General features: G+C 41.1%; 1 protein-coding gene across 2 annotated transcripts in view; it reads left to right on the top strand.

Moving 5' to 3' along the window:
* The window catches only part of PPA1 (inorganic pyrophosphatase 1), a 167,889-nt gene extending 154,756 nt beyond the window's left edge, over positions 1-13,133 (top strand). For both annotated transcript variants that reach the window (XM_030203501.1, XM_030203502.1), the window contains 6 exons: positions 827-953; positions 4,551-4,678; positions 4,912-4,997; positions 6,804-6,873; positions 9,780-9,819; positions 12,697-13,133. In XM_030203501.1, the coding sequence (XP_030059361.1) occupies positions 827-953; positions 4,551-4,678; positions 4,912-4,997; positions 6,804-6,873; positions 9,780-9,819; positions 12,697-12,728 (483 nt within the window). In that variant the 3' untranslated portion in view covers positions 12,729-13,133. The remainder of the gene's footprint in view (positions 1-826; positions 954-4,550; positions 4,679-4,911; positions 4,998-6,803; positions 6,874-9,779; positions 9,820-12,696) is intronic.
* The last annotated feature ends 7,367 nt before the right edge of the window (positions 13,134-20,500 follow it).

The raw sequence follows: 20,500 nt of genomic DNA, 5'->3' as shown, positions 1-20,500 counted from the left end.
TTGTGCCCGCTCTGCTGAACGTTCTTGGCTTAAATCCCGCATTCTTGCCGACTTCATTCATTTCAAATTCATGCTTAACTCCTTCCAGTCTGCCCTTTCACGGGCCAAACAGGATTACTTCACCCAATTGACAAATTCCCTTGGCTCTAACCCTCGACTTCTCTTCACCACACTGAACTCTCTTCTCAAAGTGCCTCCGCCCCCAATTCCTCCTTCTCTTTCTCCTCAGACCCTAGCTGAGCACTTCCATGATAAAATCCGTAAGATTAACCTTGAATTTTCATCCAAACCCTCCCCACCGCTCTCTCCCTTAGTTCACACCCCCTTCTCTCCTTCCTTTTCCTCCTTCTCTGAAGTTTCTGTTGAGGAAACTGCCCTTCTTCTTTCCTCCTCTAAATGTACTACCTGTTCCTCTGATCCCATCCCCACTTATCTACTTAACACTATCTCTCCTGCTATCATCCCTGTCATCTGTCACATCCTTAATCTTTCACTCATTGGGCAGACACGCTCCCATTCTGTGTAGCCCAGTCATTTAAAGTAACGGTCTTTGGCCGGTAACCATAGATTCTTGCCACCTGTGGACTACGGTAAGATGAGTCTGAACAGATATGTCTCTCTTGAATAATGATTAGGATTCCTTCACCTCATTTATGTCTGTGACTACTTGTCTCTGCAGCAACCCAAAGAACGCAAGGCAATCTGAACCTTTAATCCAGTTCTCCTGAACAGTGGCATGAAACATTGCTTCTGAACTGCATATGTAATTTTAACACTTTGTGATCTGTAAGCTTCTCAGAGCATCAACTGTTTTCTTCTTGTTCAGGTATGCCAAAGAGGAGAGGTTATTAAAGTGAAAATTTTGGGTACTCTGGCATTGATCGATGAGGGCGAAACCGACTGGAAATTAATCGTAATCAATGTTGATGACCCTGATGCAGCCAATTATAATAGTAAGTAGTTTCACAGACTGCATCTTAGAAGAAAATGCAGTGTAGTGGTGAATTTTTACCTGATATATGAGGAGGGCAGTTTTCAAAGCTGTTTACACAACTGAAATGTTGTTTGTTTATTTTTTATTTTTGTTACATTTGTACCCCGCACTTACCCACTCATGGCAGGCTCAATGTGGCAGGCAATGGAGGGTTAAGTGACTTGCCCAGAGTCACAAGGAGCTGCCTGTGCCGGGAATCGAACTCAGCTCCTCAGTTCCCCAGGACCAAAGTCCACCACCCTAACCACTAGGCCACAATGTAGCCAAAATTCCACACATTAAGGAACAGTAGGCTGACTTGTAGTTATGTTTGAGAGGAAGCATTTCCCATAAGTGATGATGCGTGGAAAACATGCATGGTGTAGTTTGCATGTTCAACTCTACACATGAAATAAACTCCAAGCAGCAGAGACCTTCTATATATGTTTATAAAGTACTGTATATACCTGGTAGTGCTATATAAATAACAAAATCTATTTTTTATCCACAATCCCTTTGGATGAATATAATGCTATAGAGCCATGCAAATGGAAGGTATTTTTTGCATATTATAGCTCTTAGTTATCACTTGAACTTAGAATACTCTGGTACCAAAAGACTCGGGGAGAAAAAAAATCAAAAGTTCAGGAAATCCAGTTGTTAGGGGCACTCTTGACTTTGTTAGAAAAAATCAAACATCTGAAAATTCAAAATGAGGGCTTAACAAATCGTGTCACCTTGGCGCTTAAAATTGTACTCTGGCACTTGGGATTTTGCGGGATATAGTGGAATTGGAAAAGATTCAAAGAAGAGCGACCAAAATGATAAAGGGGATGTTAGGTATTATTAGGAAAGGAATGGAAAACAAAAGTGAGGACGTTATAATGCCTTTGTATTGGTCCATGGTGCGACCGCACCTTGAATATTGTGTTCAATTCTGGTCGCCGCATCTCAAAAAAGATATAGTGGAATTAGAAAAGGTACAGAGAATGGCAGCGAAAATGATAAAGGGGATGGGACAATTTCCCTATGAGGAAAGGCTGAAGTGTCTAGGGCTCTTCAGCTTGGAGAACAGATGGCTGAGAGGAAATATGATAGAGGTCTATAAAATAATGAGTGGAGTGGAACGGGTAGACATGAATCATTTGTTTACTCTTTCCAAAAATACTAGGACTAGGGGGCATGCGATGAAGCTACAAAGTAGTAAATTTAATATGAATTGGAGAAAATGTTTCTTCACTCAACGTGTAATTAAACTCTGGAATTCGTTGCCAGAGAATATGGTAAAGGCGATTAGCTTAGCGGGGTTTAAAAAGGGTCTGGACGGCTTCCTAAATGAAAAGTCCATAGACCATTATTAAGTTGACTTGGTGAAAATCCACTGCTTATTTCTGGGATAAGCATCAAAATGTATTGAGATTTTCTGGGATCTTGCCAGGTATTTGTGACCTAGATTGGCAACTGTTGGAAACAGGATACTGGGCTTGATGGGCCTTTGGTCTTTCCCAGTATGGCAGTACTTGTGTACTTGTGAGATTGATGCAGCTCTTTAAATTGCAAGCCAAGGGGAATAGGTAGCAGACTTCCAGGCATATTAGGTTCCTGGCAGTGAGCAGGAGAGACTGATGGAAGGCTGAAGTGTGTGTGTGTGGAGGGCGGGGGGGTGTAAGAGAGAGTGACTGACTGGTAGGGACACAGGCCATGGTGATACATATTCAGAGGCAATTGCCTTTATGCTTCTGTCAATCAAGGGTGTGCTGTCAAGAGCAGCAAGATTTGGGAAGGGAGATTGCTGGCTTCTACCAGTGATTTATGGTTAGATTTCTAACCCACCCGAGTCAAGGCAGGGAACAACTTATACATATAATTTCTAAAAACTTAAAATCATCTAAAAAACACCACACTGTAATGAAAAATTCACATCTAAAGAAATAGTTACACAAATGAGACGGGCACCTTAAGGGACTGATTTCCAAAACGTTTTGTGCACAGACACACAATAGGAAAAGTGCCTTAGTAAAGAGCCACTGCTGATTTTGGGACAGTGTTGGAGGATTTGGGAAGGAAAAGTGAGAGAGGTCTCAGCTGTTGGTTACTTGATGTAATAAAAATTTGTCTGGCTTGTAGTAGTAATTTAAAGGTAATTATATAACAGGGCGCCTAACTTGTATAGCAAACAGATATACATAAGTAATTCATACTTTAGACAGGAAATTCAAGCATATAAGTGTTTTTATAAAATTACCTCCATCTAGCTCCCTCTAGAAAGTAGCCACAGACATTTACACCTGCTCTTTAATATATTTATTAATGATCTAGAGATGGGACTAGCTAGTGAGGTAATTAAATTTGCTGACGACACAGTTATTCAAAGTTGTAAAATCACGAGAGGATTGTGAAAAATTACAAGAGGACCTTACGAGACTGGGAAACTGGGCATCTAAATGGCAGGTGACGTTTAATGTGAACAAGTGCAAAGTGATATATGTGGGAAAGAGGAACCTGAATTATAGCTACGTAATTCAAGATTCCACGTTAGGAGTCACCGACCAGGAAAGTGATCTAGTCTTCGTCCTTGTTACGTTGAAACCCTCTGCTCAGTGTGCGGCAGCGGCTAAGAAAGCAAATAGAATGTTGGGTATTATTAGGAAAGGAATGGAAAACAAAAATGAGGATGTTATAATGCCTTTGTATCACTCCATGGTGCGACCGTACCTCGAATATTGTATTCAATTCTGGTTGCCGCTTAAAAAAAGTTACAGTGGAATTAGAAAAGGTACAGAGAATGGCGATGAAAATGATAAAAGGGATGGGATGACTTCCCCATGAGGAAAGGCTGAAGCGGCTAGGGCTCTTCAGCTTGGAGAAAAGACGGCTGAGGGGAGATATGATAAAGGTCTATAAAATAATTAGTGGAGTGGAACGGGTAGGCGTGAATTGCTTATTTCCTCTTTCTAAAAATACTAGGACTAGGGGGCACGCAATGAAGATACAAAGTAGTAAATTTAAAACGAACTGGAGAAAAGTTTTCTTCACTCAGCGTGTAATTAAATTCTGGAATTCATTGCCAGAGAATGTAGTAAAAGCAGTTAGCTTAGTGGAGTTTTAAGGCTTGGATGGCTTCCTAAAGGAAAAGTCCATAGACCATTATTAAAATGAACTTTGGGAAAAGCCACTGCTTATTTCTAGGATAAGCAGCATAAAATGTATTGTACTTTTTTGGGATCTTTCTAGGTATTCGTGACCTGGATTGGCCACTGTTCGAAACAGAATGCTGGGCTTGGTGGACCTTTGGTCTGTCCCAGTATGGCAATACTTATGTACTTATGTACTCCTCCTTAGGAATACCTACATTCTATATAAGTGTATACTAAGAGGTTTTACGTGTGTGTAGTTTAAGCAGTTTTTTTCTGTGTGTAAAACACTTTTACCTGCAGAAATGGTTTATAAAATTACCTAATTGGGTTTCTTTTTTGTGAAACTTTGTGGTGTTACTAGGTGCGGCTGCTGACAAAACCTGACATATTTCCAAGTCAAGAAATCAATGTTTGGGGATATTTTTTTTCCCGATAATTAGATATTGATGATGTGAGGCGTTTGAAACCGGACTATCTGGAATCCACAGTGCACTGGTTCCGAACCTACAAGATACCTGATGGGAAACCAGAAAACCAGTTTGCCTTTAATGGCGAGTTTAAAGACAAGGTAATAAACTTCTTCAATCTTGCTTAAATGGTGGGGAAAAAAAGTCAAATTTTTAAAGCAACATCTGTTAAGAAAATCCTGAACGTGGTGGTGTGTAATAAATCATTTGAGACTTGGGTTGGAAAATAGTACATCTCTGTAGAAAATTGTGTTGTTTTTTTTAAATTTGCATATACCTAACTATGTAAAAGATTGATCTGTAATGTGATGCTTTTTACATTTTAAATATGTAGGATTTTGCCGTTGAAATAATCAAAACAACTCACAAGTACTGGAAGGCCTTGGTGACGAAAAAAACAGATGGTGGGCCAATCAGTTGGTATGTTTACATTTTAGATTCAGTTTAAATAAGCACTATATATATGAAAGCATAAAAAGTAAACCTGAAAAAAAATGCCAACGACAAAGGTGGCTTACTGAAAACCTCAAAAATGCAAAAAAAAAAAAAAAAAGAGAATTGTATTTAGAAAACTCTTTCTATGTAATTTTCTGGAGGATTATTTACAGGGTGTTCATATCCATGGGCTAGAAATCTTTTCATTACATCCCATTTTCTGTCTGTATGTCAAATTGGATTTAACTCATGCCTTTTCAGTATTATCTCCATGTGAGTTACATTCAGGTGTAGAAGGTATTTTTCTGTCCCCAGAAGGCTACAGTTTAAGTTGGTATCTGAGACGTCGGAGAGTTAAGTGATTTGCCAAATACCACAAGGAGGGTCAGTGGATTTGGACTAGGCATCTACTGCATTCCTAATTTTTTAAAATGTTAATCTTACAGAATATAATCCAAAAAGCTAATTCAAATAATAAAACGCTCTCGTCTACCCTGGGGCTCTTCTTTTGAACTTCTAGTACTGCCTGGATCCCATGTGATAATTCACTACAAAAGTCTCTGCATTTGTAAGCACTACATCTAGTATCATCCCTTCACATGTGGGTGCTGCTGTCAGTTGTCATAAGAGTTACAACTACAGAGAATCCAGGCTCTCCCCTGGAATCTATAAATCAACAGCTCAGATTGAAATTACTCAGCAATGGCTCTTCCCCTTATAGCAATTTTGTGAATACCTTATATTTAAATCCATCTCTTCTATGTGTTAACTCGGTGCTGCCTCCTCACCTCAGAAGCCCTGCAGTTCTGTTGCTTTAATATTTTGTATTTAAACGCCACTTCTCCTTCCTCTCTTACTACCCTTTCCTTCTCGAATATATTGAAGCCTAAGGTAACTATATCCAACTTATGGATATCTGTGTACCCCATCTTTGTGATTGCAACAAATGTGTTAAATATTGTCAGGGTGATTTTTAATTTGAACATTCTATATCACTTTTATACAGTGAAAAACCTCATTGTTACTAACTTAACAGTTAAAATAAACAGGGAAAAATTAGGGACTCCAATATCAGTTTGGGGTATAAACTTTAAGGTTTATTTTGGAAGAAGGAGGGTTAATTCACTTGAGTGGTATATCTAAAAATTTTACAGAAGAAAAAGACTAATCTCATTCCCCATTGTCAAGTCAAATTGGCACTTTGCAAACTGTTTATATTGTTGGTGCACTGTAGTTCCGACCTGCAGCACCCTCTGCTGTTTTTTCATACCCCAAACTGCCTATTCCTAAGGCGAGTAACAAAAACAGTTTATACTATGGAACAGAGTTTAATAATGGGACTATCTGTCCACCAGGAGCCAGATTCTGAGACTCTGAACACTCATTTTTGTGGAAGCCAGAGCTATATTTGGAACTCTGTTTGAGAGGCCATAATCCTTATATATGCTAGTAGTTATTTTACCTCTGGAATCCATGCTCATAGTTCCTGGTTGTGGTCTATAAAAGCAGTTCTATTTTAGCATGATCTTAGTTCGATGTTTGTCATTCAAGTTTTCAGGATTTCCACATTGAATGTGCATCCAGTCTATTTACATTTGCTGCCTCTGTTATGCAAATAGATTGTGGAAATTTTGAAACTGGATGGGGCACGCGGGTTGAGGGACTCCTGCTTTAAGGAAAAACATAGGGCTTTTTAATGATGTAAAGTCTGCCAGTGTGTTTAGATTTCTGTTTGACTACCTGAAATGAGGTAAAAGTGTCTTCTAGCTCTTTACTGTTTTGTTTTCATAGCACAAACACGACTGTACCAAACAGCCCTTTCCAGTGCACTCAAGCTGCAGCCAAAGCCATTGTGGAAGCAGTAAGTGCTCTACTACTAGTTTTTTGTTTTGTTTTAGGGTAACAAAACAGTATGAAAATTAGTTGAAGTGATATAAGTTTTATTTTGAGCCTGCTATATATGTGACTTGCCTAATTGGCTCAGTGCCAATTTTCCATGCAATGCTTTTATGCAAGTTTTTGTGTGATGGCAAGTTCATTTCATGTGATGTACTATCAGAGACATCACTCATGCTGTTCCATAGAATGCTTTGGAAAAATGAGGAGATTATGGGCAGCTGTTATCTGCAGTGGGGAAAAATAGTTGCTCTTTTTTTGTAATAGTGAATACTGGACCACTTTCTAAACTCCCTTATATGGTGTATAGCCCCGCCAACACATCCCAGGATGCACTGGGCAGGGCTGGGCGCTGCCATTTTGCGACATCGAAGAAAGAGGAGGGAGGCAGGCTGCGTCCCTCCTCCAACTAAGGTAGGGGGGCTGGGATGGGGTTCGGGGTTATTTTTACCAGGGATTCGGCGGCAGACAACTCTGGGAGTTGGGGTGGTCTGGAGATCCGCCCACCGCTGTCGCTCGCTGGGAGGGAGAGGGTTGACCAGCGGCCACTGGACCACCAGGGAGTCTTTTTCTGGGGGGCTTGGGGGGGCTGGAGACCCACCGGATCTCCAGCCCTCCCTGAACCTGGGGGGGGGGTGGGATCGTCGGGGGAGACCGGAGGTCCGCCGGACCTCCAGTCCCCTGTCGTTGGGGGGAATGGGGGCCTGCCAGCATGCAAATGCATGCTGAACGGGGCTCACCATTCCTCCCCAGTGATCTGCAAATCCTAACGCCAGCTCGGAGCTGGCGTAGGGTTTGTCGCGGCCAGCGACCCAATCTTTGGCGCGCTGGTTGCTGATCATTGGGGATGAATGCGTTAAGCCCCGTTTAGCATGCATTTGCAAGCTACTTGCGGTAAGAGTCAAGCGCGTTGTTTCACGCGTTCGAGGGCTCTGATCATGGGGCGATAGCAAACGTCGGCGCTAGTACGGTGCTAACAGCCTCTAGCGCCGGCGTTTGCTTTAGATCATCTGCCTGTTGGAGCATATTGTTCTGCCTTAGCAGCAGCTGCTCCTTGCTGTCTCCTTAAGCTGGCCCTGCTGGTAGCTCCATGGAACTCATTGTTCAAAAGAGAAATAGACAAATTTGTGTAAGATAAGTTATGCAATGTTAAATATAACAAACAGATGTCTAGTTTGAGTCCCTCAGATCATAGCTGCTGGGGAAGGACCACCATGCTTCTTCCAAGAGTCTGTTGCTTTCCAGTGTCATAGGCAGGATATGGAACTAAATGGCCCTTTGGCCTGACCGGGTTTATCAGTTTTGTTTTCATGTACTTACTTATTGGCAGCAAAGTCAGACTAGAGTGTAAGCCTTTCCATTCCTAACCACCTGGAAATCACAGGGGGGGGCAGAGTTTATATTGTTCTTGTATTTAGATTTCAATACCCAAACAACTTAAAATTAAAAAAATAAAAAAATTACACAGGTTAATATTCAGCTCGCAAACGTCAGCAGATTCTAAGCATCAGACAGCTGCGGGCTGAGTTGAGCCTTGGATTTCAATTCCGGGCTAGGTTTGGATTGGATATCAAGGTCAGTCTGGTCACCTGTCAATATTTAGATCAGTGCCCAGTTAGCTTGGCAGATAGGAAAGCAAAAGGGCTGCCCTAATCGTAACTGTATATATGTAACTGGTTTGCAGACTGAATATCGCCACTAACTGATTACATGCTGGCTCTGACCATGGACTGCCCCAGCACTGATCAGAGCTGATACACAGCAGCCAGCCATGTTGTAACCAAGCAGGATCCTCTCCTGCCCACTTAAGCCATGCTGAGTATTGACCCACAAAAAGAGGGAAAATGTGCAGTTAGAACTTGAAAGGAGAAAGATAAGAGATGGGATGAAGGGAATAAGAAAATGAAGGCGAATGACTAAGAGGGGGCAAGTAAACGGAGGAAGAAAGATGAGAAGGGAATAAGGGATGAACGATTTTAATGAAGTCTATATAGAAATACATTTTAAAACATTTCTAGCCTAGTCATTTAAGCTTTTGCTGGGAAATTCTCCAAAAATTAAGATAAAGATTAATATCAAAGTGGGAACAAGTTACAATTGAGAACACTTTTTGGAGGAAGGAGCCTTGTTTGTTTTTTTCCATGTATCATCCAAGATAGATGCTCAGGGATTATCAGAGCTATTTGATTTTCAAGATAGTCATTGTTTAAAAAAAAAAAAACATAAAAAATACAGCCTTGACCTGTAAATAATGTGAATATCCATTGTTAATATCCTGGAAATGAGACCAGTTTGTAATATTGCAGCACTAGAATTTAAGGGGTCCTTTTACTGAGGTGCGCCAAAAAGTGGCCTGCGCTGGTGTAGACGCATGTATTAGGCGCATGCACATCCATTTTTTAGTACACCTACAAAAAAGACCTTTTTTTGGCCAAAAATGGATGTGTGGCAAAATGAAAATTGGCGCATGTCATTTTGGGCCTCAGACCTTACCGCCACCCATTCACTTAGCGGTAAGGTCTCGCCCGTTAACCAGGCAGTAATCATCAGTGCACGTACAATGCCGATTACCGCCCGGTTAGCACCATGCGCCAGAAATTTTCCGGTGCTTGTAGTGGGCGCATGTCAAAAATGAAATTACCGCTCAGGCCACATGGTAGTCAGACGGTAGTTCTGAATTGGCGTGCGTAGGCACCTATGCAGCTTAGTTAAAGGGCCCCTAACTCTGTCTTAGTCCATCACTGAATGTGCTTTCTAGTGTTGCTGTATGCTCTGACGTGACGTTCATAGTGGTACTTCTGTATGAATTCATATATGGTCAATGTTGTGTATATCAAAATAATAATAAAAAATTTAACACTTGAATTTCAGACACCACCTTGTGGAAATGCTGTTCCAGTCCCAAATGAAGGTAAGCTTCAGACAGTTCTTACACTATGATAATTTTTTTAAAGGGGTGGGGGAGGGGACTTTTTACAGATTTTAATTATAGATTTTCCTCTTGCCTTGTTTTCAATTTCCTGACTCTCTTTATTTATTTATTTATTTATTTTTGAGAAATGTCAAATATTTGCTGCTAATTATTAAACACAATTTACAGCTCCATGGTATTTAGGAACTGTAATAACCCTGAACAGTTTTTAGAAAATGCCTTATCTTTGGCAGGACATAATCTGTATCCTGACAGAAAACAAAGTACACATCATTTGTGCGCTTTCCTGATGAGGGAAAGAAACATAATTCTCAAAAGCTCGTCACAAATATATTAGGTTAGAATAATGTAAAGGAATTGCCTACAGTTTGCTTGTTGGCTCTTAATTCTGCATATCCAGAGTACCCTGGCAACCATAGTAGCAGTCGGGAAGGCATACTGGAGGTGGCAGCAATTACACAGAAGAGAGATGTAGAGGGAGGCAGTAGTTTGCCACAAGTGCTACCATCCATGACACCACAGTACCTGATTCAAGCTAGAAATTCTGAAACAAGGCCTTTGCCTAGCAAATTAAGTGAAGGACTGGATTAGGATATAGATACAGGGCTTACATATTTATGACGTTGAATAGTATGGGTTAGATAATGTTTCTCAGTTTTACTTACACATCTCATCTTAATACACACATTGTTTTGCTGCACCCCCAACAAAAATTCTTAACATACCCTTCTCCCTCCAAAAAAAATCATCTTGCCATTATTAAATTAAATGTACATAGTACAATATACTACTTAGATTGTGAGCCCATTAGGGTCAGTGCAAGTACCTATACAGTTGTATGTAAACCACCTCAACTCGTGCTCCAAAGAGGTGGTATATTCAAAGTAATAAAAGAAACAAAGTCATCTTTAGCCCTCTCTCACCCAGGATTCAGAGCAGCTCACATTGAAGTTTATTTGAACTTTCTAGACTGCATCTCAGTAAAACACTTCAAAGCAGTTTACAAGTAGTAAAACTGTAGTAACAGTAGTATACATAAAATTCAATGCACAAAAATTTAAGGTAGAGAGTGAGAGCAACAAAGGTAGCAGAACATAACTCGCTGTCCTCATCCCCAACTATAGAAAAGCCCGATTCAGAGTGAGGTCTTTTAATCTTGCTTTAAATTTGTAGGTAAGGGAGCAAGGAAAATGTATTTATTTATTTATTTGTTGCATTTGTATCCCACATTTTTCCCACCTCTTTGCAGGCTCAAAGTGGCTTACAATACATCATGAGTAGTGGAAGAATGTTAGAAAATAAACATTTAGTATTACAGAAGGATCTTGGTCAGCAGAAAAAGATGGGCCTAAAAAATAAATCATGTGGAGCATGGCTCATGGAAGTATTTCAATCCCTCTGTTTGTATATCTGTGTTCTCTACTACAAAATCTGAAACTGCTGCTGGGGCTTTATTTCTTGGACCGTCAGTCTGATCTGGCCCATTTTTTGACTCTTGCCTTTTTCACAGTTCCCCCCCCCCCCCCCCCCCCCCCCCCCAAGTAAATTTCTTCCTATTTATGTTAAGTTTTCAGAGTTATTTTGCCCCCATACAGTATGATCGTGACACCTTTATTTCTTTTATGTATCCATTAGGTTGGAAAGAACAGTATAAAACATAATATACCATCCATTACAAATGAATAACCACCCTTGCCACAAATCAAAATATAGCATATTTAAAACTCTTTAGAGCCAGTTTTGTAGCTGCTTGCAAAAGCAAGTTTTGGAACCTTGAGATCTTTAAAAGGTTTGTTCAGCATTGATCCATTCTCAGTTCTGAACTGAAGTGGTGTGATGTAAAGTTGGCAAATGGTGGCCCTTTACATACACTTGTTTTAAGTCTGCAAAAAAGTACAATGTAAATGAAAACATTTGATTGCAACCAATAATGAGAGTTAGATCAGAAAGAAAACACTGATTTGTGACTTTATTTGGTGCAGTCTGTTGAACAACTATGCATGTCTCTTGTTGATCAGTCTGCACACCTCTGTCAGTGTAACATAGAAACAGAGAAAATGACAGCAGATAAATACCACATGGCCTATCAATATCACCTCTATTTCTTTCTCTCCCTTAGAGATTCTATGTGCTTGTCCCACGCTTTCTTGAAGTCAGATAGTCTTCATCTCCATTTCCTCCACTGGGAAAATCAGTCCACACAGACACCACCCTTTCTGTAATAAAGTGTTTCCTTAGATTACTTTCGAGTCTGTCCCCTTTCACTTTTATCATATGCCCTCTCATTCCACACCTTCCTTTCTGTTGAAGGAGACTTGCTTCCTGTGCATTTATGCCACAGAGATGTTTAATGTCTTTATTGTATCTCCTCCTCTCCCAACTTTCTTCCAGAGTATACATATTCCGGTGGATATTCAGCTGATGGCAGTCAGCAGTTTTCTTAAACACTGACCGCTAGCTATTTTAGCTCTGGATATTCAGTGCTGGGTGATGAGGGGAGGAGGAGGAATATAAATGAAGAGATAACATTGGAAACAGCAACTCATTGTAAGAGAAGGAACAGAATCATGCAGTGTGCAAGTTTTCTTCTAGCTCTTTAACATTGATCTGTCAGGGTGGGAGCTACACTCAGACACTTGTGATTATTATTCAGCTGGAGCAACAGATCAGACAGTAGATATGTGGGTCTGAGTAGCATGTTATTGTTGACTTTTGTACTTCTTTTGGGTTTAGTATCCAGATTTTAATGTTTCTGTAATGAAATGTGTTGTCTATTTTCAAAGGTGGTGTTTTCTAAACCTAATGAGCTGCTGAGCAACTTGGACCTTTTTGATTTGTTTCTTTTTCTCGTTGCAGTGGACAAATGGTTCTATTACCAGAAGAACTAATTGGTAGTTTCAAATGGCATTTGCAGCCATTCTAACTTGCCTTTCTACAGGGAACAGCATCTGAAAATTAAAAGCAACAACAGTAGCTTAAGGAAGACAACAGTAAAACAGGAGTCTTGGCAGAGAGTAGCTATAAAAGTATATTGCCCATAACTTTATATATATATATATATATATAAACGTGCAGAGAAGATGGTGATCTGTTAGGTAATCGTACAGTCTTCTGCATAATGTTATAATTGACATTTGTATGTGATATTATGTTCTTGTACTGCATAGTGCAGCCAACTGTGGTATTTCTCCCCAGAAAAGCTCAAGAATTGTATATTGAGAGAGAAGCAAGCAAACTGGTATAGAGAAATTATAAGGTGTATAGGTAGATAATAAAATTAACTTGATGACTTATTCGTGTGGTTGATTTTTTTTTGTGTGTGTTTTTTTTTCTTCTATGTACTCCTGAGAACCCCTGCTGTTAAGACAGAGGGAGGGAGGAAAAGCAGATTCCAGATTGGGAACCATAGATAGGCTAAACATCAAATGCACAAACATTTGTAAATGACAGTTTAAGCATAATTCAGTTGCATTTATATTGTTGGACATTGGCAAATTCTAATATATAGGACCTTGTGAAAGCATCAGCCAAGTGCCCCTATCAGCTTGTGAATGAGATTGTCCAGTTTTGACATACAAGTTGCTGAACTCCTAGTGCATTATTTTGTCAGTCTCCTTTTGAACTTCCCATATGTTAGTATAGCATCCATGGGCTGTTACTGCTTAACATATTTTCAATTAAGAGAGGATAGTTTATTAAAATCACACTACTTTAAATAGCAGCACTACATATCCACATGACTTCTGAAGAATTTGAATGAATCTTCTCCCCACCTAAAAATTGATTGGGCTAGAAATGTTTTTAGACTGTGTTTTATATATAAATTTCATTAATATTTTCATCCCTTATTACCTCTAATCATCTTTTCATTCATCTGTCACTTTCTTCCTCATTTTACACTGTCCCCTCTTAATCATTCTCAGTTTTTGTATTCCCTTTATCCCACCTCTTGTCCTTCCCCTTTCCAAGTTTTGACTGCACATTTTTTGGTCCCCACTACAGTTATCAGTACTACATAGCTCAGATATATTTAGCCCAGTAACTGCCGGGGTTAAGTGGAATGGGGTAGTCAGCACTTGGTCAGTAAGTGAGGAATGGAGGAGAGTTGCAGAAGGCAAAAATTGTGAGGCTAGAGGCACAGATACAGGAGACAGGAGTAGTTAAGGTGGTGAAAATTGAGGAGGAGTGATGGAGATGGCAGCTGTCAGGGAACAAAATTACGGCCTTCTCCAGGCCTCCTTAACCCTAGCAGACAGGGTGCCAGAGGTGCTAGCAGCAGCAGAAAGGAAACAATAACCATTTGCTTCCAGCTTGCTGCAGGCACCTTGTCATTTTCTAGGATTCAGTGGGAGCTGTCAAGATGGGTAAGAGGACCCACAGCAGAAGAGAAAGTGTTTCATGATCTTCAGCAGACTGACTTCTCAATCTGACAGGTATTCCCCCTAGAACAGCAGGCAAGGTGAATTTGCATAGCTTTTGTGAATCCACTATGGTACTGCTATTCTGTATGTAAGGGAGTGTGTGAGAGAAACTTGTATTATATCTACTACTACTACTAATCATTTCTATAGCGCTACTAGACGTATGCAGCGCTATACACTTGAACATGAAGAGACAGTCCCTGTTCTTTGACACTGCTGTTGCCTGGGTATGTTCATAAATGGACAACATTTTCCACTGCTGTCAGTCCAGTATTTTCAGTAAGAATGAGAGATATGTAGTCCTAAGTCTGTGCTAATTTGTGAGCCTTCATCTTAAGTCTGGCCTTACTACAGAGTAATGGAAACTGCAGATCTACATTAAAATGTAGAAAATAGAGAAGACAGTGTAAGCCTTTAATATAATAAGGCGGAGGGTCAGAGTGCACGGAGCCACCTATAACATGGTGCCATACACCAACGCCCCAGCTATGGGGGAAAGCGAGCTGCAATAGGTGGAGAGCCCTGGTCTCCAGAAAAGAGTTTTCGCACCAGGAGGGGCTGGGGCTCCCTGCAGGGAAGGAGGGGCTGGCGCCGTGGGCTTAAAGCCCACAGTTACTGGGCGTGCCCTCTTCCATTCCCAAGGACACAATTGGGAGCATCCTATGCGACTCCTGGTTTTAGATGCTTGTCGGGGGTGAACCTCTAAACCTGGTCTGATGATGAGCAGCAGTCAAGGAGTAGACAAGATGCTTTCCAGCTTTTGGCCCTCAGGTGCTTTGGATCTGCGAGACAGTGCCGTTAAGCCTAAAAGAGCCAGACATCTCATTCTGGCCCCATCACCTCCCATGGCATGCACAGCTGCTCCTGCAGTCGGAAGGGCCCACTCTGCTTGTCCTCCACCATGTATCAACACATCTCCAAGCTAGGCTTTTATATATTGCCAGCTGATTGCCTCTGGCATATTGCCATCCTGGTGGGGTCTTCTCACCTGCAGCTGTGGGCATTATAAAGCCCTGCTCTTTGTTTAGGGTTCAAAATTTAAAGAAAAAAAGGGGTCTTGGTTCAGAGCCCCACGCAGCAGCTCCTCACCCTCTCAGTGTGGTGTCCTTGGCCTCACCCCTCACTTGGGCACGGCTCTGGGCTTTTTGGTATTGTTATGCTGGGGCATCCAGCTCCTGCAAGAAAGTCATGCTGGAGCCAGACTACGCAGTTGCTCACTATCCTGCATTTCACAAGTTTGGCTAATTTTGCCCAGGCATGAGCGTGGACAACCTCATTCCTCTGTGTTTCCTTTACACTTGGGTCACATGAGGTTAAGGAAGCTTTCTTGATTAGGTTTGGCCTACAACACCTGTTAACCAGTGTGCTGGAAGGGGATCAAAATTGCAGCCATGAAGTGGTCTGCCTCTGCGGCACTTGGATTTTTTTTTTCATCCCTTCATTGCAATTAGGACCAGGCCCTCTTCCCTCCCCCCTGCCACTTGGGTGGCAGCTGTCGTCGGATTTCACCATGGTGTGAGACATGCAGCCATACGGGGAGGTATGTATGTAATGTGGCCTATGGAGCAAATAGTGACCCATGTTTATCCCTAATTCTTGCTGAAGGTCTCGGCGTTGAACCCAAGAATAGGCATACAGAGAACCTGGATTTAATTTCCAGGACAGGTCATTTTTTGTGCACTCAGCCAAGGTTAGGGATACTAAAGCAATGACTTTCACAAGTGCCAGGGAAAGGAAGACCCCATGATTACAATACAAGCCCATCTAGGACCCATGTCTGCAGAGTTCCAAAATGCTTCCTGGTGCTTGATCCTCCACCAAAGCCTGTCACTGCAATGACCAAGTTAAGTGAGAGGCTATAAAATGGGAAAACTCCACAGACCGTTGTGAATTAAGTTAAGAGTCATGGCACTAACCCTGGTTTCAACAGACTTGGAAGCCTAAAGGCACAGGAGGAAATTGTTGGGTCAGGAAAAAAAAATATCCAAAGTTCACTAATTCAAATAACACAGAAGCGCCCACTAATAATGGAAGAATCTGAGGAGATGAGACGAGACCCACATCATGACAGCTAAGCCTGTGGTTTGAACTTTTGATAATTCAGATAGCTGCAAAGTTTGGGAGTAATTTTCAGCAGCAGTGGCAGTTGGCAAATATTTAAATGCCAGCCATAACATTTAGTATGGATAGTGGTACAGAATAGATATATTCACTGCTGGCCACCACTCCACAATTATCTATTTAGGTCCGCTTTTAAGCGGGTCTAAACTTTAAACATATAAAGTACCCATATAGCAGCTGTGCATTTCTTTGCCCTTCAATATATGGATAGTGCCAGGGCAGTATTTTCTGCCATATAAAGAGTTCAAGATGGGCTACAATAAACAAAACAAGCAATACATCTTGCACAGCATCCAAGTTCAGCCAAATACCGTCTGCCGAGTGCCAAGTGGGTTATAGCACCTATACCACCTACCTAACCCGAACCAAATTAACTGATCTTTAAAAGCTTCCTAAATACAAAAAGCTCACTGTAGAACATACTACACTCAGGGTTATTCCATGGCATTGGGAGTTGGAATAGCAATCATTAAAAAAAAAAAAATCTCTACTAGAGTACACCATGACAAATTTCACTATACAAGTACTGGGCGAGGTCTCAGCAGTCATTTTCTACAGTCAGCCGCAAAGGAGCATCAATCCTGCCCCTCCCCCAACACCCTACTGGACCACCAGGGAGCAAAGGTAGGTCAGGTGCTTGGGGGTCTTTTACATGGCACAGGCTGGAAGGAGGGGGGGCTTTTTCAGGGGATTGGAGGTGGATTGCGGGCCTTTAAAAAAGAAAATAACTTTTATATGCGTCCCACCTAAATAGCCAGGACCCGTGTAATTATGGTGGGCAGTACAGTACAATTCAGCCCTGGGTATTAGTGCTGGTGACTGCATATCGTATCTAGAGCTAAATTAGCTGGTGACAATCGGAATTTTAAAAATACGCTGACTACCATCAACTGAATATTGGCCAGAATATGTACTCTGAAAAAAAGTTGGGAGAGGGGAGATAGACATTTTAAACAGATCGGTGACATAAATGCACAGGACCCAAGTCTTCAATTGAAAGAAAGATCAAGAGTGATAAGGTATGATGAAAGTGAAAGGGGACTGACTGGCGTAATCTAAAGAAATACTTTTTCATGGAAAGGGTGGTGGATATATGGACCTGTTTCCTGGTGGAAATGGTGGTAATGACTCTTATTTGATTTCAATAAAGCAAGTTTAGGCATGTAAATGTAAGTGCCAAAGGGAGGGGGAGCAGTGTGTGGACATTTTTAACATTTAAAGATTCCTAGATCTGGATAACCAATAGAAATAAAATAAAACATAGAAAAGGAAATAAGGATATCTTTTTTATTGGATACATTTTTTGATTAGCTTTTGAAGGTAGCCCTTCATCAGATCGGAAATAAGCAAATGTTGGTAGATGACAGTATATATAAGTGAAACATCACAGCATTTCAATGACAGTCTAACAGGATGACGGTGGATCAGGTGAGAGACAGGAAGATATGCATGGAGATAAGGTGATAAAGCAGTACAATTTTATGGTTTATAATGGGCTAGAAAACCCAGATATTTGTTGTCCTGTCTGATGGATGTCAAAATATTTAATCATTCTGACTTCAAAGGTCTTACGTTCCTGTATTGTTTTAAAGTTCCCTTTTAGGATTCTTACCATAAAATCACTGGTTTTGTAAAGTGCTGCCCCACAGAGGTGACAGCCTGGTTGGTACTAGCATTTTTCATATGGTGTCTATGTAAATGAAATCTCTTTAGCATCTGACTTGTTTCTCCAATGTAGCACCCTTCATCACATTTTTTACACTGAATTATATATATATATATATATATATATATACAGTGGGGGAAATAAGTATTTGATCCCTTGCTGATTTTGTAAGTTTGCCCACTGACAAAGACATGAGCAGCCCATAATTGAAGGGTAGGTTATTGGTAACAGTGAGAGATAGCACATCACAAATTAAATCCGGAAAATCACATTGTGGAAAGTATATGAATTTATTTGCATTCTGCAGAGGGAAATAAGTATTTGATCCCCCACCAACCAGTAAGAGATCTGGCCCCTACAGACCAGGTAGATGCTCCAAATCAACTCGTTACCTGCATGACAGACAGCTGTCGGCAATGGTCACCTGTATGAAAGACACCTGTCCACAGACTCAGTGAATCAGTCAGACTCTAACCTCTACAAAATGGCCAAGAGCAAGGAGCTGTCTAAGGATGTCAGGGACAAGATCATACACCTGCACAAGGCTGGAATGGGCTACAAAACCATCAGTAAGACGCTGGGCGAGAAGAAGACAACTGTTGGTGCCATAGTAAGAAAATGGAAGAAGTACAAAATGACTGTCAATCGACAAAGATCTGGGGCTCCACGCAAAATCTCACCTCGTGGGGTATCCTTGATCATGAGGAAGGTTAGAAATCAGCCTACAACTACAAGGGGGGAACTTGTCAATGATCTCAAGGCAGCTGGGACCACTGTCACCACGAAAACCATTGGTAACACATTACGACATAACGGATTGCAATCCTGCAGTGCCCGCAAGGTCCCCCTGCTCTGGAAGGCACATGTGACGGCCCGTCTGAAGTTTGCCAGTGAACACCTGGATGATGCCGAGAGTGATTGGGAGAAGGTGCTGTGGTCAGATGAGACAAAAATTGAGCTCTTTGGCATGAACTCAACTCGCCGTGTTTGGAGGAAGAGAAATGCTGCCTATGACCCAAAGAACACCGTCCCCACTGTCAAGCATGGAGGTGGAAATGTTATGTTTTGGGGGTGTTTCTCTGCTAAGGGCACAGGACTACTTCACCGCATCAATGGGAGAATGGATGGGGCCATGTACCGTACAATTCTGAGTGACAACCTCCTTCCCTCCGCCAGGGCCTTAAAAATGGGTCGTGGCTGGGTCTTCCAGCACGACAATGACCCAAAACATACAGCCAAGGCAACAAAGGAGTGGCTCAGGAAGAAGCACATTAGGGTCATGGAGTGGCCTAGCCAGTCACCAGACCTTAATCCCATTGAAAACTTATGGAGGGAGCTGAAGCTGCGAGTTGCCAAGCGACAGCCCAGAACTCTTAATGATTTAGAGATGATCTGCAAAGAGGAGTGGACCAAAATTCCTCCTGACATGTGTGCAAACCTCATCATCAATTACAGAAGACGTCTGACCGCTGTGCTTGCCAACAAGGGTTTTGCCACCAAGTATTAGGTCTTGTTTGCCAGAGGGATTAAATACTTATTTCCCTCTGCAGAATGCAAATAAATTCATATACTTTCCACAATGTGATTTTCCGGATTTAATTTGTGATGTGCTATCTCTCACTGTTACCAATAACCTACCCTTCAATTATGGGCTGCTCATGTCTTTGTCAGTGGGCAAACTTACAAAAGCAGCAAGGGATCAAATACTTATTTCCCCCACTGTATATATATATATATATATATATATATATATAGACACCATATGAAAAATGCTAGTACCAATCTGCTAGTTGTATTTTTTAAATTCTTTTCACCCCTGCTTCAGACATCACTGTAAAATTTATTCTAAGCACAGTATTTATGCCTATCTGATAAAAAGGTATGAGGGTAATATTCAAAAACATTTATGTAGTCAATGGCAGTGCCAACCATATAACAGATTTTGAAATAATCTCTGGTGGTTCTAAAGCTAATTTGGCCATGTTATACACAAAATGGCCAAAGTTATAAGTGTGACAGAGGTGTGGTTTGGAGTGGTGCAAAGCTGGCAAAAAAAAAAAAAACACCTGCAAAATGCTGGATTCTGAGTTAGGAGGCATCACCCAAGAGAAAGATAGTGGAGTCACTGTGTACAATTTTCAGCAGTATGTTCAGTGACTGATTTAAATAAAAAAAAAAAAAAAGCAAGAGCAAATAGAATATAAAGGATTATTTCAAAAGGAATGGAGGACAAAACTGAAGAATATCATGATGCCTCTGTATATAGGTCCTGCAGGAAGTACAGCAGTAGTTTCTTCCTACTAAACTGTGTGCTATATGGACCACAGAAAATGGAGTCTTGGAAGCCATGGATTCTGCAATGTGCCACATTCATCTGCACTGAGTAAAAAACAAAAACAATGCTCCTTAGTAATTGGCTCAGCGTCCTTGGAAAGATATCTCATACAATGTG

Source organism: Microcaecilia unicolor, chromosome 5, assembly GCF_901765095.1.
Source record: "Microcaecilia unicolor chromosome 5, aMicUni1.1, whole genome shotgun sequence".
Taxonomy (NCBI): domain Eukaryota; kingdom Metazoa; phylum Chordata; class Amphibia; order Gymnophiona; family Siphonopidae; genus Microcaecilia; species Microcaecilia unicolor.
This window is presented reverse-complemented; position numbering and strand designations above follow the sequence as displayed.